The following is a 26168-nucleotide window of genomic DNA, read 5'->3' as shown; positions in this document are numbered from 1 at the left end:
GAAATCTGTTTATTTGTTCGAATTGCAAACAAGCTGGCAGTATTTTTGTTTGTTTAATGAGATTTGCAATTAGACTATGGAACCTAGAGGAAGGACATTTTACTTAGCTGTTGGCGCTTGGTACCCTGTTTTCCTTTTAAATGTTATTTTCTTGATCATAAACAAAACAAAACATTGTAAGTTAACTGTAGAAAATACCCCAAATCAAAAAGGAAGTACTCATCTCCAACACCTCTAGGTGGCTCACACTTTAGGGAATGTTTCTCTGGCCATTTGCGCATGTAAACACATTCGCATAATTTTCATCTTACGGTGGAATCATACAGTATAGTTAACTGGTTAATTCATTTGCTGTGTCAGTATTTCTCCTTAGCTTTATTTCAAGTGTCTCTCTATGGTAGTATTTCTAGATGGAAATACTGTAATGATTTGTTTTTAAACTTTTTATTGTAGAAATACGAGACAGTAAAATACATAGAACACATGTTCAGCTTGATGAGTTATTAGAAAATAAACACCCTTGTAATTGCCACTCAGATCAAGACATTGAATATGGTCAGCAGCCAGGAGCCCCCTGAGTATCCTTTCCCAATCACCATCCCTTCTTTCCCCTTAAAGGTAACTACTGTTCTGACTTTATGGAAGTTTTTTTTGTTTGTTTTTCTTTATTTCCCACTTGTGTTTGCTTCTCCAGTTTTTCCACCTTATACAAATGGAATCATTACAGTATGCAGTCTTTTATCTGGCTTTTGTTTAATATTTTGTTTTTAAGATTCATCATATTATGAGTAACTATAGGTCATTAATTATATAATATCCATTTAATGCACTACCATGTATTTATTTTGATGATGGGCACTTCGGTTTTTATAGCCCGATTACAAATGATGCTGCCATGAACATCTGGATGTGCTTCCCGATGTGTGTGTATACACATGTACTTCTTTTTTTTTTTTTAAAGATTTATTTATTTGTACAAGAACTGGGGTATAGTCACAGCCATGGGAGTGTGAGAGAATTCACCTGAGACAGAGTGGGAAGCAGAACAGGCAGATGGATGGAAGACATTGCTGAGGGGCGCAGCCGGCAAGGCAGGAGAGGTCTGCTGCGCCATGTGGGAATCTCCCTGGCTGGCTGGATGGATATCGAACCCGTGCTGCAGAGGCTGCAGACAGCTTCACAGCGCGGCATTCAACCCGCTGTGCCACCGGGGAGGCCCTACACATGTACATCTCTAGGCAATCCAAACCTCTGGCTTTGCTGAATCATAGGATATTTGTATCTTTAACTATACCAGATTATGCGAAACTATATTATCAAAGGGTTCAGTTTTGGTATACCTATTCCATATCCTCATTAGCACTATTTAGTATTATTAAACCTTGACTTGAGCCACTGTGGATGTGCTGATACCTCATTGTGGTTTTAATTTTCATTGTTTTATGTCTTTGAAATTAAATACCTTTTTATATAATTGTTGGCCATTTGGATATCCTGTTTGGTATAGTGCCTAATTCATGTCTTTCGTCTGTTTTTCTTCTGGATTGCTTTTTTTTCTTATTGATTCATGTAGTCTTCATACAAGTTCTCGATTGGTTAAAAGAGTTGCACATTCTTCCTCAACTCTACCTAACTTGCCTTTTTTACTCCATTAATGTTGTCTTTTGTTGAATGGAGGATCTTAATTTTAACATAGATTTTAAGGATTAATGCTTTTCATGTCCTATGAAAATCTTAGAAGTATTGGGTTAAAAACTATAGTATGTGTTTTAGATTTTTGCTTGTAGTTTACTTCCCCATTGGCAGTGTGAACTTTTGATACCATCTTCATTCTCACCAACAATGTATGCGTAATTTCCCCATGCTCTTGCCATGGGTCATTTTGGGGTCTTTTTTTTTTTTTAAGATTTATTTATGCTTACAAGAAGTGGGGTATAAGCCAGAGCTGGGGGTTTGTGTGTGAAAGGATTCACCAGAGACAGAATGGGGAGCAGAACAGTCAGATCTACTGAAATACACTGCTGAGGGGAGCAGCGGGCAAATAAGGAGAGGTCTGCTGTGCCGTGTGCTGCAGTGGCTGGTGATAGTTTGACAGCACTGTCTTTAATCCCTGCGCCACAAGGAAGGCCCCACTTTTGGGTTCATTTTTGCCAATGTAATAGAACTCTTCTTTCATTAATGAGTAACTTAGTTTGCTCATGAGATTTAGAAAATAAATTTGTTGCATCTTTCCAAGAACGTGTTAGTTGATAAGCATAATTGCAAGATTAATACTAAATATATTCTTTAGGCTTTGATTCTGAGAAACATTTGTGGCCAGTGGAGAAGAGAGATATGAATCTAAAAAGCATTATTCTTTATTAAAATCAGCATGATTTGGAGTTTAAGGTAGTGAAAATAAATCTATTAAAACTTAATATAGTGAAGGCCTCCCTGGTGGCGCAAGGGGTTAACCACCGCACTAGGAAGCAATCTGCAGCCTCTGCAGCAGTTTGATCCCCGGCCGGGCAGGGAGCTACTCACATGGCACAGCAGACCTCTCCTGACTTGCCCACTGCTCCCCTCAGCAGTGTGTTTCAGTCAAGTCTGCCTGTTCTGTTCCCCAGTCTGTTTCTGGTGGCTCCTCTTACCGCTCGCATCTCTGGCCTGTACCCCAGCTCTTGTATGCATAAATAAATCTTAAAAAAAAAAAAAAAAAACTCAATATAGTATGTCAAGGGGCCCAGGAAATTGATATTAGATTTTTGTGTATTTTCCTCATAAATCTCTGCTGTATCTGGAAGAGGTAGAATCATGATTTTATATACTTCATGTACTTTGTATACTTCATGTATATACTTTTTATGCTTATATACTTTGTATACTTCATGTACTTTTATTGAAAGAAGACATCCCTGCCCCAATTCATCTCTTCTGATTTCCTCTCACAATATTAATTTATACTCCTTCCTAGTTCTGAGGCATGAAGTAGCTCCTAAGTTTTCCTGGGAAATAGATGAAGTCTAATTTTGTGAGACTCTGGGAAGCATGTGCTGGGGGTTGAAATTGAAGGGAAGTCTGCATTCTAACCTTGTTTTTTGCTATCTTACTTTAGTTCATCGTTTTCACTGGAAACTTCTATCGTAGTAACTCTTCTGCCTTCATACCTCCTTCCCATGGTTGCCAGAATGAAACGCCTAATACTCAGACCATTCCCCTGATTGATATTTTTCAGGAACTCTGAAAGAATCAAAATCTTAATCCCTGGGCCTCCCTGGTGGCACAGGGGTTAAAGTCTCAGCATTATCTAGCTATCACCAGCCACTGCTGCATGAGTTCAATCCTTGGCCAGGGAGCTGACCCACATGGCACAGCAGACCTCTCCTGTTTTACCCAGTGCTCCCTCAGCAGTGTATTTCAGTAGATCTGCCTGTTCTGCTCCCCACTCTATCTCTGGTGAATCCTCTCTAGCCTGTACCCCAGTTCTTGTATGTATACATGAATAAGAATTAAAAAAAAAAAATCTTGGGCCTTCCCTGGTGGCGCAGGCGGTTGAGCGCCGCACTGTGAAGCTGTCCGCAGCCTCTGCAGCGTCGGTTTGATCCCGGCTGGTCAGCTGGCAAGGGTCCTACATGGTGCAGCAGACCTCTCCTGTCACGCCCGCTGCTCCCCTCCGCAGTGTATTTCATCAGTCTGCCTGTTCTGTTCCCTGCTCTGTCTCTGGTGAATACTCTCACCCTCCTGCGCATCTGGCCTGTACCCCGGTTCTTGTATAAAAATAAATAAATCTTGGGCCTCCCCGGTGGCGCAGCGGTTGAGCGCTGGGTTGCGAAGCTGCCCGTGGCCTCTGCGGCGCCGGTTCAATCCCTGGCTGCTCTCCTGCTGCCTGCTCTGCTCCCCGCTCTGGCTCTGGTGAATTCTCTCACCCTCCCGCGCTCCTGACTGTACCCAGTGCTTGTATAAACAAAACAAACAAACAAATAAATAAAACATGCCCCTGTAAATAAATAAATAAATAAATAAATAAATCTTTAAAAAAAAATCTTACTCCCTAAGCTCAGTGTCTTTATCATCTTTCTTGCCTCCTACTCCTACTGAAATTACATTTTCCTTGAGTTTTAGGATATTCTTCCACTTTGTTCATCTCACTAGCTAGAACTCCCTTTCCCCCACTGCCTTTGCATCTGTGTACTAGCTAATTTCTGAAATTCAACTCAACCTATCTCCTTGGAGCTTTACCTCCAAAGTACCTCCCTGATTCTTACTTACTTTTCTGTATTTCCATGCTTTTTACCCTCCAATTCCAGGAGTTAGATGCCCGCCCTTCTGGGCTGCCACAGCTCATACCTCCTTCTATCACTGCATTGTGTTACTATGATGGATCTGATTTTTTTAACCATCTCAATTGAACTCTTTGGGGGCAGACTCCTGTTTCTCTACCTTCCATGCCTCTTCCCTCCTCCCCCAATCAGGAGATATCATGATGTACCTTGTAGGAGCTATCCCGTAACTATATAATGAATGAGTGAATGCAAAATTATATGTCTTTATGTAAGAAAAGAACTTTATGTATGAAAAGAACTTACTGAGACAGAGGTCAGTTAGAAAGGGTTAGGAACTTAGTAGTCTGTTCCAAAAGCAATACATATTTAGAAATGACTGCTGTACTTACAGGATTTGTAGGGTTTTGTTCACCTGAGTTGTGCCTTGCTGTTACAGAAGGATGCCCTGCAATGGTCTCGCAATCCATCTGCAGTAGAAGGAGAGGAGACAGAGGACACAGCTGATGTGGAGAGCTGTGGGTCTAATGAAGCCAGCACTGTGAGTGGTGAAAATGATGGTAAGTGCCCTTAACAAGACGGGCGAGGAGCCATAAGCAGTTGCTGGAAACTGACCTCTGTATCCCTTTCTTCTAGTGTCTCTTGATGAAACATCTTCAAATGCATCTTGTTCTACAGAATCTCAGAGCCGGCCTCTTTCCAATCCCAGGGACAGCTACAGAGTTTCCACACAGGTAGGGAGGAGAGTTGATGATGAATATGTGGTGGGGAGGCGGGGAAGAGGACAGGTGGGCAGGGAGAATAAATAAGACCAGCCCCAGGATTAAGATTCTTCTCCTTTTGCAGTTGACTGTGAATGTATTTAAAGAGTGGAGAAAGTCAGTTTGGTGTCTGCCAGTACCATTTAAAAATGGACTGTGGGAAAAATAAGCAGTAGATCTGAGAGCAAACAGAGTGATTGTTTTTTCTCTCTACCATGGTGGATAGTTTGTTTGTACTTACAATGAACACATTGAACATCCATGGAGAAGTGTAGCTTAGTGTGGAGTGAGGGGAATGCAAGCCTGTGAGTCAGCAGTTGGAATTAATGGCCCTGTCACTCACTAGCTTTGGACCCTTGGGCAGATTCATTATCTATAAAATTAGGAATGACAATACATTCTTCAGCTGAGGGTGATGCTTGGCACAGTGGTCAGCACCTGGCTCACTAACATTAGTCAGTGCTGCTCAGCAGGTTCAAGCTGGCTGAATAGGAGCTCTGTTTCACAAGAGAGTAGATGGAGGCATGGTGAAGAGGGCTGGAGTTGTGGCTCCGAAGTGACTCGGGCTCTTTATGTATTCCTTGGGGACATATAGGGAAACAAGCAAAAGAAAAAGACTGGGGTGATGCTGCCTCGAGTTGTTCTGACACCTCTGAAGGTAAACGGGGCCCACCTGGAATCTGCATCAGGTATGTGTAAACTCGTGACCGTGATGGTTCTTCCACAGGTCCTGAGGACCTTGCCTCCCTGTGGCAGTGGTTTCTGACCTAGGTAGTATGGTGCCAGTAGAGTCAGGACATCCTCCTCTGGCAGGCAGCATGCTGTGGTGGTGAGACCTGACCTAGGTTCCAGTGCTAGGCTCTGTTATGCTCTCCCCTTTGCCTCACAGGGCAGTTGTGAGGATTGTATGGAGGGTTATGCAGGTGCTGTGTAAAATGTGCTGTACAATGCTTTAATGCTATACAAACTAAGACTGCAGTTTGGCATTCTTACATGATATTTTAAAGCCAGCCCATGAGGTGGTGATCCTGACAGCCAGAGATTGGGCTTTGGAAGCCCCCGGTATTGCTGGCAGCATCTCAGGGAGAGCTGGGAGAAGTAAGCTTATCTGAGAGCCATGGGCGCGGCATGGATACTTTTGACCAGTGGAATGCTGTGCCTTCAGGGTTCTCGGGCCGCCACGCCGATGGCGAGAGCGGCAGCCCGTCCAGCAGCAGCAGCGGCTCTCTGGCCCTGGGCAGCGCTGCTATTCGTGGCCAGGCCGAGGTCGCCCGGGACCCTGCCCCGCTCCTGAGAGGCTTCCGGAAGCCAGCCACAGGTGAGTGGCTTGGCACTCATTTCTCTGCCTGTAAAGGGGGGGCCCCTACAGGCCTAGTAGGAAGATGGTGTCTTCTCCACTTCCTTTATCACTTTCTTTTTACTTCTTGGGTGGCCCTCCATTTTTTGTTTTTACTTGTATTTTGATTATGTCATGTATAGATCTCTGCTAGACTGAAAGACTTGTGGGCAGAGATGGTGCCACATCACTCTTTGTATGTCCCCCAAAAGGTCCTAGCCCATGCTGCCTTGGTCATAGTAAGTGTTCAAGTGAGTGAAATGGCTTCTGAGTTTCTCAGTGAAGAATTCCAAATTGGATTTCTTTCTTTGGTAGTATCCTGCCACACTGGTTCTCAACATCTGTAGTCTATGTCAGATGCCCTTTTTTAAAAACTAGTCAGTATGTTGAATGGGAGCCAATGGGGAATTTTGGGGATACAAGCAAATTCAGTAGCCTGCACCTCCCACACAGGGCTATTATTTACAAGGCTAGTATGATGCTTGCTATTTCAGGATTTACATCTCAAAGCCTACATGGCAGTTACTTGTAGATAGGCCACATGAAGCCATGAAGACGACTAGCCTTGGATCCTGAAAATTTGAATAAACCATTGCCTGAGTGGGAACTAGTTTTATTGTCTTAATGCTTTTCTACCCCATCAGTAATGCTCAGTCTAAGGTCTTGCAGGTCTCTAATAGAATTTTTTTTCCACATAAAACTAACGTGTAGTGACTTTTGAGAAGTATTGATACTCCAGTAGACTTGAAACAACTCTTAAGTCCCTTTGGACATGGAGATACCTCTTCAGCCCATTTATAGAAGTCTTCAGACTTTTTCTATAGTACGCTAACAAGATATGCTTTTAGACAACTTCTATCATTTCTCCAGTTGGCTTTTGTAACCTGTCCTCCAACTTTGGAGGGAAGCTGAGAGTTTGCCTCCTTGCCTGGTTTTCTATGGGAAGAGTGTCCTCCTCAGGCTGTGACACAGCATGGCACAGTCTTATCTGGAAGGATGTAAGGCCAAATTTTCTCTTAGGTTTGATGGCAATGAGAGTACTCTAAAAAGAATAATTGTATATTAGAGTGAACTGAACGATAGAGCAGATTGTGTGCAGATAAGTTCTGGGTAGCTTGGGTGCTGCCACCAAAATTTCTCCCTCAGTTGGCATTTGCTATCATGATTTAAAAAGCTGAAAAACCTTTATTTTGCTTCTTACTGCTTCAAAAATCACAGGTCAAATGAAGCGCAACAGAGGGGAAGAGATAGATTTTGAGACGCCTGGGTCCATTCTTGTAAACACCAATCTCCGGGCCCTGATAAATTCTCGGACTTTCCACGCCCTGCCATCCCACTTTCAGCAGCAGCTCCTCTTCCTCCTGCCAGAAGTGGACAGACAGGTGCAGTTGGGTGGCTTCCTCTTTGCTTCTTTATGGATAGGCTTCTTTTCCTTTCTTATATTTGCTTATTGGATTTTCTACCTGCTCCTTCTAGGTGGGGACAGATGGCTTGTTTCGTCTTAGCAGTAGTGCACTGAACAACGAGTTTTTCACCCATGCGGCTCAGAGCTGGCGGGAACGTCTGGCTGATGGTGAGTAGACTTTCTCATCTCAGATGGCTAGAGAGGTAACTACCATGTGTGGTGTTGCTGGCATTTAAATTCCATACATTTTCCATCTTTTTTCCCCCAATGGGTATTTAATATAAGTCAGACTTTCCTCACAAAATTAATAAATGTGATGGGTATTACTGTGCTCCATAGTGCTAATGAAGCTAGGGAGTATTTGGGCTTTCATTTCATTTGTATGTTCCTGTGTTGCATCACTTCTTCATCGTTAAAATTATAATCTTTCTGGTAACCATGGCATTGTCCAGATGGGTGGAAGAAAGTGCACTGTGGCATTGAACTACACAGCAAACTACCAGGTGCTGTTTTGTCGGACATTGCCACTTGGAATGATTGTTAGCTTAGTTTTGCAGGAAAGCTACATGGAAGGGTTGAGAGGTCCCAAAGGCACCCCCTTCAGGTTTGGTAATTGACTAGGATTTGTGGACTCAGTATGTAGTGATACCCAGAGCTATACATTCTTGGAATGAAAAACTATATAGCAAAATCAGTAAAGGGAAAAGACACCTGAAATGAAGTTCAGGAGTGAGCTTCCAAAATCCTCTCCTTGTGGTGTCACACAAGATATACTTATTCTTGCAGCAGTGAGTTGTGACAACACATGTGAAGTGTTGTCTACCACAGAAGCTTGTTAAAAACTTAGTGCCCAGGGTTTTCTTTGGGAACTGATCATGCAGGACCTCTAGCTGGCACACATCCAAATTCCAGATTCCCCAAAGGAAAGCAGGTACTTGCCATAAACAGTCTTATTTGCATAAAAAGCTTAGGCACAGTGAGCCATTCATATCAATTTAGGGGAAGGTGGGAACCCTCCTGAAATCAAGTTCTCAGATGTCAGCCAAAGGTAAGTCTGCTAAGCAGACCTTCTTAAGGGTAAGCAGCCAGGCCTGCTGTGTTACTTTCTATGCACAGAAAGTAAGAATAGGTCTTTTGTTTATTGTTTTGCTTTTTTTTTTTTTAAAGATTTATTTATTTATGCATACAAGAGCTGGGGTACAGGCCAGAGATGTGGGGGGTGAGAGGATTCACCAGAGACAGAGTGGGGAACAGAACAGGCAGACTGACTGAAATACACTGCTGAGGAGAGCAGCGGGCGAGACAGGAGAGGTCTGCTGCACCGTGTGGGTTGCTCCCTGGCTGGCTGGGGATCGAACTGGTGCTGCAGAGGCTGCGGATTGCTTCATAGTGCGGTGCTTAACCCCTTGCGCCACCAGGGAGGCCCTTGTTTTGCTTTTTGGATTGATGTGTTGCTTAATTACCCTAGTGAAGAGTCAATTTCCCTTATAATAGATGTGTTGGTCTGTCATGTGAGATAGCCTCTGGAGGAGACAGACCAGTGTGAAAAGATGGTGAGGGTTAAAAAAAAATGTCCAAGGCCTCCCTGAGGTGGTAAAATGGGTTAATTCTCAGCACTATGAAGCAATGCGCAGCCATTACAGCACAAGTTCAATCCCTGGCCAGGGAACTGGTCCATTTGTTGCAGTAGACCTCTCCTGTCTCGCCCTCTGCTCCCCCAGCAGTGTATGTCTGTCTGTCTCTCTCTCTCTCTCTGTCTCTCTCTCTCTCTTTCTGTTTTTCTGTCTTTCCTTTCTTTTTTTCCTTTCCTTTCCTTTCCCTTTCTTTTCCCTTTCCTTTCCCTTCCTTCCTTCTTCCCTCCCTCCCTCCCTCTCTCTCTCTCTCTCTCCCCCTTTCTTTCTCTCTCTCTCCCCCTCTTTCTTTCTTTTCTTTCTTTTCTTTTTCTTTCTTTCTGTCTTTCTGTCCCTCTCTTCTTCCTTCCTTCCTTCCTTCCTCCTTCCTTCTCCTCTCTCCTCTCTCTCTCTCTCTCTCTCTCTCTCTCTCTCTCTCTCTCTCTCTCTCTCTCTCTCTCTCTCTCTCTCTCTTTCTTAGAACCGGAGTACAGGACAGATGCGCAGGAGAGTGAGAGAATTCACCAGAGACAGAGCAGGGAACAGAACAGGAAGACTGACGAAGTACACTGCTGAGGGGAGCAGCGGGCGAGACAGGAGAGGTCTGCTGTGGTATGCATCAAACCGGCACTGCAGACGCTGTGGACAGCTTCACAGCGCTGCGCTCAACCCCAGCAGTGTATTTCAATAGATCTGCCTGCTGTGCTGCTCACTCTGTCACTGGTGAATCCTTTCGCCCCCTGCACCTCTGGCCTATACCCCAGCTCTTGTATGCATAAATAAATAAAATCTTTTTTAAAAAAAATCTCTGAAGTCACATGTATTTTGAAAACTCCTGATGTGGTATAACTGCAAGATTTGGCTTTCTGTAAGATCGACATTAATGTTCTGAATGCATGCACTTCAAAAGTTTTATTTCTCTTTAGGTGAATTCACTCATGAGATGCAAGTCAGGATACGACAGGAAATGGAGAAGGAAAAGAAGGTGGAACAATGGAAAGAAAAGTTCTTTGAAGACTACTATGGACAGAAGTAAGACACTTAGTGCTGAGTCCTAGTTGGACTTTCGGTGGGTGGAGATAGTGGTAGATGTTCTCCAAGTCATGCAGCTTACATTGTATGAGAATGTGGAGATTGCAGTGACTTAGGTTATTCCGCTGAGTGCCATTCATAGGGAAGCTGACATGTTTTCTTTGATTAGTGTCATATACCGTGCAGATTTATTTTGTTTTGAGATAACTGTTATGGATACGTTTAGGGAAATAAAGTAAATTTGCTCTCTCTGGCCTGTAACTGATGCTGTAAGTTTGGTTTGCAGATTGGGGTTGACCAAGGAAGAGTCGTTGCAGCAGAATGTGGGCCGCGAGGAGACTGAAATCAAGAGTAATTTGTGTGTCCCAGGAGAATCGGCACGTTCACAGCGTGGTCCAGCCACCCGCCAGCGAGATGGGCATTTCAAGAAACGCTCTCGGCCAGATCTCCGAACCAGAGCCAGGAGGAATCTGTACAAGAAGCAGGAACCAGAACAAACAGGGATTGCAAAAGACACACAGTCTGTGGTCCCAGATACTCCCCTCTACAAGGAGGGGGAGGCTGAGACTGATGCACCAGAGGGTGGCAGCCCCCACCTGCCAGGAACATCTTCTGCAGCACCTAACCCAGAGGGTCTTGAATCCCCAGGTGAAGCTCTGGCTTCCCAGATCCAGACCGAAACAGAGGATCTGGTGCATGCCTCTTCTTCTCCAGATAGAATTCCCAGCTTGCCTCAGGAGACTGTGGATCAAGAGCCCAAGGATCAGAAGAGAAAATCCTTTGAGCAGGCGACCTCTGCATCCTTTCCCGAAAAGAAGCCCCGGCTTGAAGATCGTCAGTCCTTTCGTAACACAATTGAAAGTGTTTACACCGAAAAGCCACAGCCCACCAAAGAGGAGCCCAAAGTCCCGCCCATCAGGGTAGGAAGCTGTTTGAATTTTGACTGCCCTGGGACCATGATTCCTCTGGGGGTCAGGAGATATATGGAATCTTTGCAGGGACAGAAAACCCTGGGCCTCTTGTTGTTAATGTGTGTATGTAGTGCCCTGTCGAAGAGAGTCATTCTTGAGCCAGACTTTGATGATCAAGGAAATAAGTTTCTGTTCTTCTTCACTTTTTACTCTGTTGAAATTATCGCTAGGATTGGGAATCCTTTGGGGTTTCTCAGTCTTTTATTAGTGTAGTGAGTGACTCACATGGTCCCGCCAGAAATTAAATTTAGAAGTGTGGCATGTAACAGCCCTTGAGCATACTCTGCTCAGAATTGGTGCGGTGTTGTATGTAGCTGTTTTCTCAGGATTATTTCAATTGTAAGGAAAATTATTGCTTCTCTAAGCCATGACCCCTAAGCTGTTAGAATTCCAATTTAGCTTTATAAATCCTAGGCCAGAGCACATAGTTCATTAAAATGGTTTTCCAATTCTTATCTTGCAGATTCAACTTTCACGTATCAAACCACCCTGGGTGGTTAAAGGTCAGTCCACTTACCAGATATGCCCCCGCATCATCCCCATCACGGAGTCCTCCTGCCGGGGCTGGACTGGTGCCAGGACCCTCGCAGACATTAAAGCCCGTGCTCTGCAGGTCAGAGGGACGAGAGGCCACCACTGCCATCGAGAGGCGGCCACCACTGCCATCGGAGGGGGGGGTGGCCCGGGTGGAGGTGGCGGCGGGGCCACCGATGAGGGAGGTGGCAGAGGCGGCGGCAGTAGTAATGGTGGTGAGGCCTGTGACCACCCTAAGCCCAGGGGATCCCCGAGCACCCCTGGAGAATGTGCGTCAGATCTACAGCGAACACAACTACTGCCGCCTTGTCCTCTAAATGGGGAGCAAGCCCAGGCCATAACTGATGTGTCCAGAGCCAAGAGAGAGGACCTCATGTCTCTCAAAAAGGGAGAGAGCAGTCCTGTACGAAGGGTTTCAGACGTCCTCACAAGCAGACTGGATGATGCCTCCCAACTCCCCGTTGCTCCAACTGGGGATCAGCTATGCCCTCAAAGGATCCCAGATTCCCTGTCCTCCACAACCCCAGCACCTGAGAGATTAATTGAGCAGCCTCCATTGCATCAAGATGTTAGAACTGAATGTGGGTCTGGTACCACTTCCTGGGAAAATGATAAAGAACAAGGACCCACTGTACCCACAGAGAACAGAGCTATTCAGTCTCTGGTGGGGGATGTTGTATTAGAAGAGGGAACTGGCCAGACTATAGATGGTGACTGTCCCACCATGAAGGAGCCTGTGAATGTGACCCCCATTTTCACTCCTGAATCGTCATTTGCTGGTTGCCTGCAGGACAGACAATTTGATGACGAATTAGGTCTTGGTGACTCATGCCCACCCATAAGGGAAAGTGCTACTAGACAAGAAAACTTGAAAACTAAGGCTCTTGTCTTTGCTGGTGCTGCTGCTTGGATGCCTGGCCCATCGAATGACAAGACAGTGGGACAGCCTGAACTGAACTCTGAAGAAAATGTCCCATCTGTTGAGCCCCAGGTCAGCAAAGAGCCGAAAGAAGCTCCTCCCCTCACTTCTGCATTGCCTGGGGGGTTGATAGCTGAAGAGGGTCTAGAGCCCCCCAGTAGCTTTCCTTCACTCTGGACAGTGCTGGCTGGAGGATATGCTGACAGTTCTGGCAACAACTGCAAACAGGTGGAAGTTGAGAGGCTGAAAATCAATGGAGACTGTGAAGCATTGAGTCCTCACAGTGAGTCCACAGACACAGCTTCTGACTTTGAAGGCCACCTCTCTGAAGACAGCAGTGAGGCCGATCCTAGTGAAGCCACAGTGACAAAGGAATCTTTGGTGGCAGACAAGGAGGAGAAACATGACTGTAACCTATCTGCCTCACTGTCCAAGGTGAACAGTGACCCAAGTCTGATTTCAAGGACAGATGAAATAGCTGCTCCTCAGAGCTGGGTGTCTCGAGTATGTGCAACCCCTCAACGGATCCCAGACTCCCTGCTTCTGGCCAGTACTGAGTACCAGCCAAGCCCCATGCCACTGGGCAGATCCGGGTCCTCAGTGGAGGTGACTAACCCACTAGTGATGCAGTTGCTACAGGGCAGCCTGCCTCTAGAGAAGATTCTTCCTCCAGCCCTCAACAGCAAACCTGAATCTGCACACCTCCCACTCATGGAAGAGCCGAGCCAGGGTGGATCCCATGGAATGGGATCTTTACAAGATCCTGGAGAAAACCGGTGCAAGTTTGGCAAAAGCAACCCTAGTACTCTAACATCTTCGAAGGAACCACTTCTAATCGAGAGCCATGAAGCAAGCAGTAATCTTGCCAGACTAGAGGCCACCCCAACTTCTGGTGCGCCCCAAAAGAATTTCAAGACAGCCCCAAGTTTAGACTCCCTCTATCCAGTGACAAATCCAATGGCTGCCTCTGGGAAACTCCAAGGGGATTCCAAAGAGCAGTTCTCTCTCTTCAGTTCTGAAGATCAAAAGGAAGGCCATGACCTATCCCAGTGCAGTAATCCCATTACTGTCCCAGGCAAGAGTCCAGGAAATCTCACTACCTCGAGAGCCCCTTGTTTCTCATCTCCAAATGTGATCTCCATGGGTCCTGATCAGACAGTCCGGGCCCTGAGTGATCAGAACAGTGCTGGAGGCCAAGGGAAGAAACTCTTTGGCTCTAGGAATGTGACTGCAGCCCTTCAGTGTCCCAGGCCTGTGGCACCAGCGCCACAACCTGCTGATACTCCTCCTGGCTTTCCTAGTAGGAAGTTGGAGCCAAGCAAAAACCCTGTATCTGGTGGGGTACAGACTCCCAGGGAGGATTGGGCTCCAAAGCCACCGCCTGCCTCTGTTAACAGCATCAAGAGTCAGAAGACTTTTGTGGGGGGCCCTCTCAAGGCGAATGCAGAGAACAGAAACGCTGCGGGGCCTAGTACTCGGGAGCTGGTGGATCACTTGCAGGGAATGCCCTTTGTCCTTGACCTGCCCTTCTGGAAATTACCCCGAGAACCTGGGAAAGGACTCAGTCAGCCTCTTGAGCCTTCCTCCATCCCTTCCCAACTCAACATCAAACAGGCATTTTATGGGAAGCTTTCCAAATTCCAGTTAAGTTCCACCAGCTTTAATTATCCTTCCAGCTCCCTCACCTTTCCCAAAGGCCTTGCTGGGAGTGTGGTGCAGCTGAGCCACAAAGCACACTTTGGTGCGAGCCATAGTGCATCACTGTCTTTGCAGATGCTCACCGACAGCAGCAGGCTGGAAAGCATCTCACTCCAGTGTGCGTGCAGCCTGAAAGCCATGATCATGTGCCAGGGCTGTGGTGCATTCTGTCATGATGACTGTATTGGGCCCTCAAAACTCTGTGTATTGTGCCTTGTGGTGAGATAATAAATTATGGCCATGGGAAAAGCTGTATATTTAGTGTGTGTATTTTGATAATGATTGATCTTAAATCTGCATACAGAATATCATTGATATAATAGACTGTCTCTCCAGGCAAGAGCATTCTTGCCTCTCCCTAAAATCTGTAGTGCTAAAGCTCCTCCATCATTTAACTAACCCTTCTGGTCTAACTGGAGGGGTTTCCTGCAGGGCAACTTGTTGGGCTGCCCACAGCTGACTAACCAGCCTGAGCTCCCAATGCAGACAGCCTGGTGCGTCGTGGGGAGCCAGCCTGACCCCTAGAGGGACTTGAAGCTGAGGCAAGAAGGTTGTGTCCTCCACCAAGGGAATTCACCTACCTGAACTGAGTAGAAATGTCAGTCTTCCACTGCCCCCTCTCTACCATCTTTCCTTCTACCCAGTCTGGGGAGTTGATGGTTGGTAAGAAGCCAGCAAAGGGTTCCAGTTAACTCCCAGCAGTGCCCACCAGGGGGCTCAAGTACCTGCTGACTTAAGGGTCACAGTCAGTCATTTGCCTGTTGACCTTTGGTTCTGTTGCTGAAGCAGATCTGGAACTTTATCCACTGGCCCACAGGAGCTTTTGGAACCTTGAGTAGCCCTGCTTGGACAATAGGGTTGGGCATAGGCCTGTCTTTACTCTTGAAATGCCATCTGTAGACCTTCTAAATCAGATGCCCAGGCATTTGGCGGGTGAATTCCTCTGCTTGACACCCTCCCCGTCACTTTGGACTCTGGGAATGGGCATCTCCACGCACCTGTGTATGTGACAGTCATTTTACATTTCAAAGCAGTGTGTGTTTCTTATTTTTATATTTTTAACTCTTTATCCTTGGATGTATAAAGTGAACTTTTTGGCTTCTGTAAGTATGCTCTATGCACCTCTAATGTTTTATCATGTATTTATATGTTGTACACAGTGCTGGCCAATTCTGTAAATGGATGTATTATACAGAGAACATGACCATCTCTCCCTTATTTTACGTCTTCAGCGTCATTGCATTCAAGTGGTGTAATTGACTTCTCTCTACCTGTGCCAGAGCCACTGCGTGCTGTGCTGCCTAATATGAGAGGGGCGTGATTGACTGGTGTTTTACCAGGTTGGCCCACATACCCCGCCACAGCCTGCCGAGCCACAGTCACTCCTGTAAGCTACTGAGCAAATGCATCTTGCTCCTCACCTCTTCTCCAACCTTCACTGGCTGCTTGCTGCCATTTGGGACAAACCACCACCAGTGTTAAGTGCTCCTGGATTTATGGGTGAGTGCCCTGGGCAGCCCCAAGCAGGCCTTCCAGAACTGGCTCTAGGGTCACCATCTGTCAGCAGTACCTGGGACCACACTTTCCTGGTGCCACAGGACTCCTTTTGACTTAGTTTTGACAAGTCGGGAAAGAAACAAGTAGATGTCTCCATAGTTGTCTTCCCTCTTCCTGCCCTGCCTTATTTCTTGTACCTTGACTTGCGGCAGAGTTGAGAGTCCTCCCTGTTTAACCCAGGTCTCCCTGTGTGAGTGCTTCTGTATGGAGTATAAATTTGGTATGGCCTCAGCAAGCCTCATTTCATCTGAAGGGTTTCTCCCCCACCCCCATTTCATCCACTGTGGCATTTTTGTCATCTGAAGCATGAGTGAAAAGTTGGCAATGATGTGGTGGTGATTTAACTGCAGTATTGGCAAAGTCCAAGTTGTCAACTTCCAGAGTCTGTTTACCAAAGATAGGGAACAGAGGCCTAAGTGTGTCTGATCCTCTTCTTCTGCTGTGACCTTTGGGGCCACTCTAGGGTAGTTTGAAACTGGTCTGGTCCATGGGGCTGCCCAGGGAAAGCACTGCTCTTGTATGTCTCTTGTGGTATTGGAAAAATAAACCTGTACAACCTGCATTTGTGGTCTCGGTCATCTTCTGTGGCCACCCTGATGGGATGGGAAGGAAGGCCAGGTTGGAGAGTAGAAGCTGCATTGAAGGAGCAAACCCCAGCTGACATCACCTTGGCTCTGGAACAAATGTGACTCTTGTGAACTTAGTTCTACAGATGACTCGTCAGTTTCACTGGTATTTGGATCTGCAAAACTTGGCCAACTTTCACTGTGTGCACTAGCAGCAGAAATCTAATGAAACTGATGGGGTGTTTTTGCCTTGTGTGTCAAAGCCATGAACTCACATCCCTCCATAGCTACTTACCCCAACTGCCTCATCAAGACTGAGATTGCTGAAGAGATTTCCTAATGGCTGCTCATCTGTGGGGCGGGTGACCAGTTATGACCTTGAAAAGCCATAAATGCAAGAATCTCTCTGAGCAATAGCAGGCAGCAGTGAAGGAGGTGCTGGCATAAGAGGAAGTCAGACTAGTCAAGTGAGCCTGAGTGGATGACAGGCTGTAAGAGGTTCCCAGTTAAAAGTCCTCAGACTTAAATGGAGTACTTCATAATGATTTGGGCATATCAGAAACTCAGTTTATAAATAAGCTGAAAGCACAGGGGAAAAAAGATGGAAGCGAAAACTAAAATACGTATCCTTTAATTTGTTTCTTGTGAATTGGAGAAGGTATACTGTATGGTGGAATACCTTTGGTGGAAGCACAGTCTGTGTTGCCCTCTTGTGGGTGACTTTCAGTGGTGAAGAGTGGGCTTTGTGGTGTTGGAGATTCATACTTGAAACCAGATGCTGATGGTGCCCCTTGCTTCCTCTTGTCTCTTGTGCGTCAATTTGAGGCCCGAAATGAACATCTCTAACCACCAAAAGATAGAGGCAAAAGCTCTATAAGGGCAGTTGGAGCTGGTGTTTGGTGGTGGTTCTGTTAGACAGAAGGGCAGTTGGAGAAGTTAGAGTCAGGTGGCTGTGTGGTGACTGGGCAACTACTTTGGTGGTGTGTGTGTGTGACTTTGTGTCACACAGTGCCTGCTTCATCTGCAGGGTTGGGACCTGACATTGCCTATCGAATCTCAGCAGGAAGGTAGAATGGTGTGGGGGCGGGTTAGACTTTGTTACCTCCCAAGGTCTGTGATTGGGGTAAGTTCCTTGGCTTCTCTGCCAGCTTCTTCCTCAATGGGAATTATAGCGTCTCCATTACAAAGTAGTGGCTGGCCATGTGACCTTACAGTAGCAATCTGTACAAGCTCCTGTTTTGCTTGACCCTCACCCCAGAGGGGAGCCATGGGGCTGCTACAAGTGCTGTGCTAAAGAGGTAGTGTGGGCTCTAGTTGGCCATCTGCCGTTTGAACTACTACAGCCATTCAGTACACGTTCTGAGTTTAGAGACTGAGTGCTTGGCAAGAGAGGATTATTTTACTTGTGGTACAAAGATTGAGGAAATGGTTTGGAATATGAAAAAGCTATCTTACTGGCTGGACGTGGTGTCAGTTTATTTTATGTCTCTTTTTGAAGTCAGACCCTGCTTAAAAGAGGGGTGTGTGGGTATGTGTGTTTATAGTAGAGTGCCTCAAACTCATCAGGGGCCTTAGGGAGCCAAAGATTTGCCCGCCCTGCGCTCTGAGAGTAGGTGACACGGCCTGTGTTGCCCTTGTGTGGGTGACTTGTAGTGGTGAAGAGTGGGTCTTGTGATGTTGGAGGTTCATACTTGAAATCAGATACCTGCTTCCTTTTGTCTCTTGAGCGTCAATTTGAAGGCCCAAAAATGAACATCTCTAACCATTAAAAGATAGAGACAAAAGCTATGTAAGGAAAATAGTGAGTAACAAAAGGAATTGTCAATTTGGTGGTTCCTTACCTTTCTGAGGACTGGCTCATTTGAGAGCTGGTCAAGCTCTTCCCCCAGGAATACATACAGTTGTGCATGCTATTTCACAGGGTTCACGAGCTCATTAGGCAACTGGGGCCCATTATTTAAGAGCCCCTGATTGATGGTAATCCTGATAAAATCTTAGTTTATACAAAAGATCAGAGAGAGGACGCAAGGGATCTTTAGTGCTCCTTAACAACTATGCTTCCCTAACACATTTTAAATTACTGTTAAAAGTGCAATTACACAATTAAAAGAGGTTATCAGATTTGACATTGGTTAAGTTTTAATTCACTGTTGCCTGGGGGCATTTCTGTTTGCTATTGTCCTGTACACCATTAACACCAGTTATCTGGTGCCCCGTTTAAAGAAACCAGACAGGATCAAGCAGCACTGCCCTGTCCTTGAGTGACTTTGGATCCCAGTGCTCCGAGAGCTGCAGCACCTCATCTGGAGGTAAGTGCTTTTCCAGCTGACTGGTGTAGTCTGCATGAGATGGGTCAGGGTTCTGAATGTGTTCTCAGGTTGAGGGATTTTAATGGTCAGTTGGTGCTTCTTATCAGTGGGAGCTTCAATAGGGCAGGAATTTTCATGGATTACTGAGGATGTGCTGTCTTTGGTCTCTGTAGAGCAAGGAAAGATGAGGCACTGAGGTTCCAGCTCCTGCTCTGGCTGTACTGCTACTGTCGGTAAGGAAGCCAGCAGGTACTCACTCGGTGCCATGGCTTCAAACTATTAGCCCTTCTCCTATCCATTCTATTTATTTGACTGAATTTTAATTTAACAAATTATGCCCATTACAAAAATGTTTTAAAAACAAGTGCTGTATAGTATGTCTGTGTATACACACAAGGCAATTTTAATAGCTAAATTTATGCTTTTAACTAATACAGAATTGTTTCTAAGTTCATGATAATCAGGTTTGCCCAGCCATATTCCTGCAAAATTTCCAGGACGTTAATACACAAGTCATGTAAGTAGAAGGGGTGGAAAGCCCAGGCACAAACATCATTTTGGGAAAAGCATTTGTTTCCTTCGAGGTTTTGGGTCGAATGGATGAAGGTTCGGAAAAGTGATGGTGTTTCCTCACTTTCCAAGCTGAGAAACTATTTGTCAGTAGAAGCTGAACTTTGGGGTAGAAGGGATGCTCTTTGCCGGGAGTAAGTTTAAACTAAGACCTTGCTCGGTGACTGGCTGCTTCTAGGAAAGGGGATGTGCCCATTCCCTGTAAGTGGGAAGAAGAGCACCTCCAGTGTGTTTCCTTTCTGACAGCCTAGGAGTGAAGGGAAGGACCTTCTAGGTGATGGCTCAGAGGCCAAGAAAAGGTGACATCTGCTTTTTAGGTATTTTAGTGCCAAACTAGATTTGGAAGGACGAGAACTAGCTGGCAGGGCAGGTGAGGAGAGGACACAGTGGGGGAAGAAAACACACATTCGGTTTGTTATTCAGTGTTTATTAAGTAGATTCAGTCTTATATATGATATACAGATTCAAAAGAAAAAGGATTCCACATACTTATGAAATCAGTGCATTTAGCAAGTAATACCATGGAGATAACAGCTCGATTAACAGCTCATTGGTCTTTTGTTAAGTGAGGGGAGAGGGAGTTGGCCTGTGCTAGTCATTCCACAAACAAAACAGAATTTAGTTGCATCACATAGAGAAGACACATTCTAAGAATTAAAATATTAAGCCACATTTACTGGAAAAACTCACTATATAGAACACAAATAATTTTTATAGAGCATTGAGGAGGAAGTCCTCACCTGCTTAGAAGAGCCACGTTAAGTTGCATAGGTGCATATCTGTAAAAATATAATTTAGAGGTGAAGCCATTGATTAATAGTCACCTTTAAAAGTTGGTGCCATCCACTGTTTGCCTTAAGTGCCATATGCTGTCTGGACCCTCCAGCCCCTCCCCAGAGGTGATGCCTCATGAATGAGCTGCCTCAAGGGAACCCTGAAAAATGTTTGTACCATCTGCACTGAAAAGTCTTAAAATCTCATCTCAGATGGGGAACTGATGCTCTTTTAAAATATTGTTATGCCAGGGGATGGACAACCTCTTGGGTTCCTAAATCCTAGGTGGCTTGACCCGGAAGATAACATAAATCACTTTGACCTTCCATTCCCAGGCTGCTGGGAGAATTAGACCCATCCCACAACTCTGCAGCAAAGTCCTGCTTTCATTTCATGTCTTGTGTGTCCATGCAGTTACCCACCCAGCGGCCAATAGTCTATTCTCAGTCATCTGCTGCACAGAGATTTTTCTGAGCGTATAAAAGTTTTTCAGCAAATCTGAATTCTATGTGGTGTAAGTTTTGTTTTGTTTTTAGGTGGAATCATAGGTAAAAAGAGAGGTTTTGTTTTGTGGCTTTGCTAAGCAGATGAGCTTAGTGAGGTGCACCTTCCTCCTCAAGAGAGAGTCTTGCAGAACACACAGGGACTGGGGCATCTGTACATGTAAACAGTACACTTTCACTGAGTCCAAAATTAGGAGCAAAAATACAAAGGTTCACATTGGTCTTAGGTAGATACAGGCGAAAAAGGATCGAGCTATTTAGCTCAGAAACAACAAAAACAAAGTTTCTAAAGCACCACTAAATTATATAAAAATCAGACCATGGACGGATTGAAACTGGTATTCTGGTGAAATACTTTACTATCTTGTAAAAAGTTTTACAAAAAATTACAAATTAAAAGTATCAACCCTCTGAGTTCAAAGCAGCATTTTGAAAATGGACTGGTAGTTAATCCTGTAACCGCCCCTGAAGTCATGAGTGGCCCTTGGGACTAGGGGTGGCTGGTTTCCACCTGTTGAAGTCCTCTAAAACCTTCCTAATCCCCTACCTGTTCCCCTCCCCCTCAACACTGTTCTTGGGTATAAACTGCCCCTTTCTACTAGTGGTGACAGTAAAATGAATTTCAGATGGGTTACACTATTACTGGTCTATTAGATCCACCACTAAAACCAAATTCCCATTTCTGTGAGTCGTTCCTTCTGGTGGGATTAGCCCTCTGCAAAGACCCTGGAATTGGTGTATTCTACTGTGGTCTTTTACCTTAGGATCCCAAATAATTGTGTGCCCTGAGGCCCTCCATGTGAATTTTAAATGGCTGTGGATCAGGGCTTTGGAAGCTCCCTTTGGGAGAAGGCAGTCCCTGGGGTGAAGGCGGGACGGCAATGAGCTGGGTTCAGCAGAACCAGCTCTTTGGTGCTCTCCAAGTCAGGAGAGGGAAGGGTTGAAGCTGCATCTTTTAAAACAAAAGCAAAACAGAACAAGTTCCCTGACTGAACTAGCTAATTGAAACCTGTTTCCACATAGTAACTTGCTCCTGATTCTGCCATTACCAGGGCTTCATGTGTAGCTTCACTGGGAAGGAGCCCACCAAGAGGTGGGGTCAACACGGCAGAATCTGTCCTGGATGGGCCACTGGGAGCCCCCATGGACTTTTACCACTGGCATTCCTTTCCTTTCTCTTTAAAATTTAAACCTACACTCTCGCTGCAGTACTAAGGCAGGCTGAAGGTGGTCGGTCAGGACAGCTTGAACTTGGAATAACATGACTTCAAACTGTAGCTTATACTGATCTTTAGATCTAGAAATCCCTCGTGTGGGTTGGTGATGAAAGCTCCTTCCCCCAGTCTTTCTCACTCCTGTCTGTTAAGAAATTAGAACCGTTTGTGCCTGGGCTGGGTCCTGTCTCCGGGAGGAGAGATGACATATTAAGCAATTGTTGTCAAGAATTCTAAGGCGGCGATTGTCTCTGCCAGTTTTTAACATTTAAGATTTTCACAAATTGCCTGGGGTAACATTTTGCAAAGGATCTACTGATTACTTTGTAGTATTGTTCACACACAAAAATAAATATTTACACAAAGTTCAAACATCCGGGGGTGGTACTGAGCAGGTGGGGGCTGGACGTGTTGATGGCGGGGGTGTGGAAGGGGCCTTGGGCACTGGACTTTGTGCTGTGTTAAGGGCAAGTCTTGGGTGTCCTGGTCCTGACAGAGGCCCGGGATGGAAGGCAGAGGTGGTGTGGCTGGGTGGGATGTTGGAGGCCACTTGAGAAATAAGACCACCCCCAACCTCCTGTGGCTGAAACTTAAGCATGGGGTGGGACATCCTACCTTGCAGGTTCTGGATCTGGGGCCCACAGCTCAGTCATGGGTCTGAGGCAGGGTTGGGGGCATCCACATTAGAGCCCTTTCCCCACTCCTCCTGAGGGTCTGCCAGTGCCAGGAGGCAGTTGGCTGCAGAAAAGCTGGTTTGGGAAGGGGTGCCTGCTCTGGGATCAAGTGGCTCTGTGGCTGTCCTAGGGTCCACTTGGCCCTGGCTCCCCTGGGGCCTCTTTGCTCTGAGGGAGGAAAGGCAACAGAGGGCTTCTGCCAGCTCTGGGCAGGGGCGGGCAGCAGACAGCTGCTGCCATGGCTACGGAGTGTTGCTCGGAGAGGCCCTGTGGGCCTTCTGAGGTCTGGGCGAATCCCTGGTTTTAGCAGCACTGGTAAGGTATTGCACTGAGCAAGAGGAAGTGCCTATCAGGGAGGAAGGAAACCAGGCCGGCTTTTTCTTTTTGCCTGTTTTCACACTCCAGGGATTATGGGTTTCTTCTGGGACTGGTCCTCCCAGAGGAAGGCTATCCTAGTAGAACCCAAGTGGCTTCTCCACTACTGTTGATGGTCCCTTTACTCTAACCACGGGGGCAGGGGTCGAGAGCTGCAGTCTTCCCAGGTCTCAAAGCTTTCTTTCCTGTTTGGTGGCTGCCTAACAGCCAGGGGCTTACCCTGAAGACACGGGTCCTTCCCTGCAGGTGTCTGTGGGCACTGGGGCTGTGCACAGAAGTGTTTGGACCTGGCTCCCTGGGGGCAGGGTCCTGCAGATTGGTTGCGGTCTCCCAGCAGCCGAGAGAGGTCTGGGGTCAGGGGACTGCAAGCTGCTGCTTATAAGGGACGGGCCCTCCCTAGGCTCCAGCTCCTGGTCACCTATCTGGACTTACCTCCCAGGCAGACACATCGTGTTGAGGGAGTTGGGGAGACTGCCATTCAGAACAGGCTCAGGGCACATCCTGGAAAAAGCCCATGCTGGAGTGTGAGGTAGAATACAGGTGACCGTGTGACTGGGGCTTATGTGGAGTGGGGGGAGCAGTTTGTTTTTGCTTTGCAGTGGGTGTGGGTGAGGTCCTCCTACTTGGCGGTGCTGAGCAATCAAGAGGGACAGCCAGCCCGGCACCCGCCCCACCCCACCCCGCCCTCGCCAGTGTAGTGATATGGAATGTTAGGTCACAGGGATATATATCCTTCTGATCAGACAGACACAGACTGGCAATCTGTACAAACACAAAAGAATCCATTTTCAGAAAAATAAATTACTAAGGGGAGAGGAAGAAAGGGTCCACTTTGTTTTTCTCAATAAATATGCAATTCTGCTCACCTAAGACTTGAAAGGTAATTATCTGGGGGTGGGATTCTAACATCAGGGTCCACGAAGATGATTCTAAATAGAGCTGCGGCCCCAGCACTTGTCAGGGGAGTCCCAGCCCTTCCAAAGCTGCTCCACTGGCCTCTTCCAAGCAGGTCAGAGCACCCGTGTGGTGAGATTCCAAAAAAAAAGTGTCCTTGTGCCCAAAGTCTCAGGTGCTTGGAGTGTGGCTAGAAACAGCTCTTTTGGATCCCACCTCTTTCAAAAATCAAAATGTACCAACTGGTGAGGCAGGAAGCCAGGTCCAGGGCAGAACAACCTCCTTCCCCTAGGGCAGTGCACTCCAGGTGCCGCTGGGGTCAGTTCTGCTGTAAAATGAGGTTTTCCAGTTCGTCTGCAGAGCGCAGCAGGAAGGCGGCGGACTCTCGGTAACCGGCGATGAGCTGCCGCACAGCGCTGATCTCCGTGGGGCTGAGCTGGGCGGTGGGCATGGTCCTGCTGGTGCTGTTGCTGGAGGGTGTGGGCGTGGGCGTTGTGGAGGTGGTGGAGGCCCCACCTTTCATGCTGAGGTCTGTGGGCCCTGTGGAGAGGGGGGAGAATGAGGGACGGTAGGGAGTGGCTTCTGGGAGGTGACACTCTTCACGGGGGCCTGCCTGAGGCCCGGTTCTGTCTCCAAGGTTGTATCCCTAGAGCCTGGAATGGGGCCTGATACCAACAGATAAGACATGGGGTGCTCTGTGAACCCTCAGAGTGGTCCTGCGAGGAAGGAGACTACCATCGTGTGACAGGTGGGAGAAGCATGCCTGAGATCACATGGCAAATGTGAGGTGTGCTCAGCAGCTGCGCATCTAGGATAGGCTGGCATGAGACAAAGGCGTACGTTTTGGTGTCGGGCAGAGTGGGGTGCTTACCTTTTGTTCCCCAGTGCTGATCACACCTCTACTGCTTTCTAAGAACTGGCCGGTTGATGGTACACCCCCCAAAAAGGCACAGTCCTGGCTCCGGTCTCCAGGTGAGGCGGCAGCCTTGAGGTAAAGGGACTTCCCTGACTCCCCAACATGGTGGGCAGAACTGGCAGGCCTGGGAGGAAACATGGGGCTAGCCCTGGGAGGAGAGCTGTCAGTGTGTCTGGGTTGGTGCAGGTGTGTGCTGTTCCCTCCCCCTGTCCCCAACAGGGAAGATGGTGTTCGAGACACTGCTGCATCTTGGGGCGTCGTGTCCCAAGAAGAATGCGTGAGTAGAAAGCCTGGGAGTCCACAGTGGAGTCACAGGCCAGAAACAGAAACACCCGTATGTGTGCTTGGACAAGGAGGGGGCTTCTGTCCAGCTGGATAGAACTAGCCCTGCCTAGCGTGGGAAAGAGGTAGAGGATGGACCGACCATACCCCTACAGTGCGTGCTTGAGGAAGGGGTGGGTATTAAGCTGATAAGCTGCAACACCTCAAATACCCCTGTCTTTTTTAAGTTCTTTGTGCCTGAATGAGGAGAAGGTTAAGTCGCTGGGGCACGGGAGTGTGGGAAGGGTCACCTCAGGACCCAGAGGTGGTATCTGGCTAGATCACCTCCCCTGTGCTTTGGGATGGTGGCGAAGAGGAGCCAGGTATCTGCTGGAACATACTAGGGGGTGTGTGTGTGTGGGGGGGGGTGTTCACCAGGTCCCATTTCCTCTTCCCCTTTCCCAAGCAACTCCATGGGGTGGGCCGCTGGCTTTGGAGCAACTCCACAGGCAATTATTTTAACTTCCCCAAGCCTCAGCTCCCCTGTCTGCAACAGGAGGAGACTTGGGAGGCTGAGCCATGATTGAAACCCTCGCAGCCTGGGGGGGAAGAGGGGGAGGCCCCCTGGGAAAGGGCTTCAGACAGGCTTCAGGGCTTTTGAATGGGCTCCCAGGAGACAGGGAAGCTACAGAAATTTGAAAAGCATTCTTGAGAGGTGTTTGGAAAGAAAACAGCTAAGAAGTGAGGGTCTGGGGTGTGGGAACTGGAACTTCCCTTGGAAGCCTGCTCTGACTCAGCCTGCTTGGTTTCCCCGCTCCCTGCCCTCACCCCGAGTCTGCAGAGGCTCTTACGCTGGTATGTGAGGCTGCTGCTCTTGGTTACCAGCTGTCTCCCCGCCACACCACAGCTTCTGAAAGCCCTTCTCACTCACTGTTGCATTTACAGTGGCAGGTTTCATGCTGCCATAGAGATGAGTAAGTTCTTATCATTGGAAACATCTAGACCAGAAATAACATGTTGGAAGAAATTA

General features: G+C 47.0%; 2 protein-coding genes across 14 annotated transcripts in view; one reads left to right on the top strand and one right to left on the bottom strand.

Annotated features, from left to right (window-relative positions):
- The window catches only part of ASXL1 (ASXL transcriptional regulator 1), a 78980-nt gene extending 56570 nt beyond the window's left edge, over positions 1 to 22410 (top strand). For 3 of the 4 annotated variants that reach the window (XM_037497022.2, XM_037497029.2, XM_054697101.1), the window contains 9 exons: positions 4699 to 4819; positions 4896 to 4993; positions 5616 to 5709; positions 6186 to 6338; positions 7575 to 7738; positions 7833 to 7929; positions 10298 to 10403; positions 10690 to 11323; positions 11838 to 22410. In XM_037497022.2, coding sequence (XP_037352919.1) covers positions 4699 to 4819; positions 4896 to 4993; positions 5616 to 5709; positions 6186 to 6338; positions 7575 to 7738; positions 7833 to 7929; positions 10298 to 10403; positions 10690 to 11323; positions 11838 to 14753 — 4383 coding nt within the window. In that variant the 3' untranslated portion in view covers positions 14754 to 22410. The remainder of the gene's footprint in view (positions 1 to 4698; positions 4820 to 4895; positions 4994 to 5615; positions 5710 to 6185; positions 6339 to 7574; positions 7739 to 7832; positions 7930 to 10297; positions 10404 to 10689; positions 11324 to 11837) is intronic. The other variant, XM_054697097.1, reaches the window with a different exon arrangement.
- Positions 19939 to 26168, bottom strand: part of NOL4L (nucleolar protein 4 like) — a 125064-nt gene continuing 118834 nt past the window's right edge. For 9 of the 10 annotated variants that reach the window (XM_037497047.1, XM_037497056.1, XM_037497073.2 and 6 more), the window contains one exon: positions 19939 to 24501. In XM_037497047.1, the coding sequence (XP_037352944.1) occupies positions 24281 to 24501 (221 nt within the window). In that variant the 3' untranslated portion in view covers positions 19939 to 24280. The remainder of the gene's footprint in view (positions 24502 to 26168) is intronic. The other variant, XM_054697120.1, reaches the window with a different exon arrangement.

The sequence above is a fragment of the Talpa occidentalis genome, unplaced genomic scaffold (assembly GCF_014898055.3).
Source record: "Talpa occidentalis isolate TD23 unplaced genomic scaffold, MPIMG_talOcc4v2.1 talOcc4.10, whole genome shotgun sequence".
NCBI classification, from domain to species: Eukaryota; Metazoa; Chordata; class Mammalia; order Eulipotyphla; family Talpidae; genus Talpa; species Talpa occidentalis.
The sequence above is the reverse complement of the archived record's forward strand: the minus strand, read 5'-3'. Positions and strand labels throughout refer to the sequence as shown.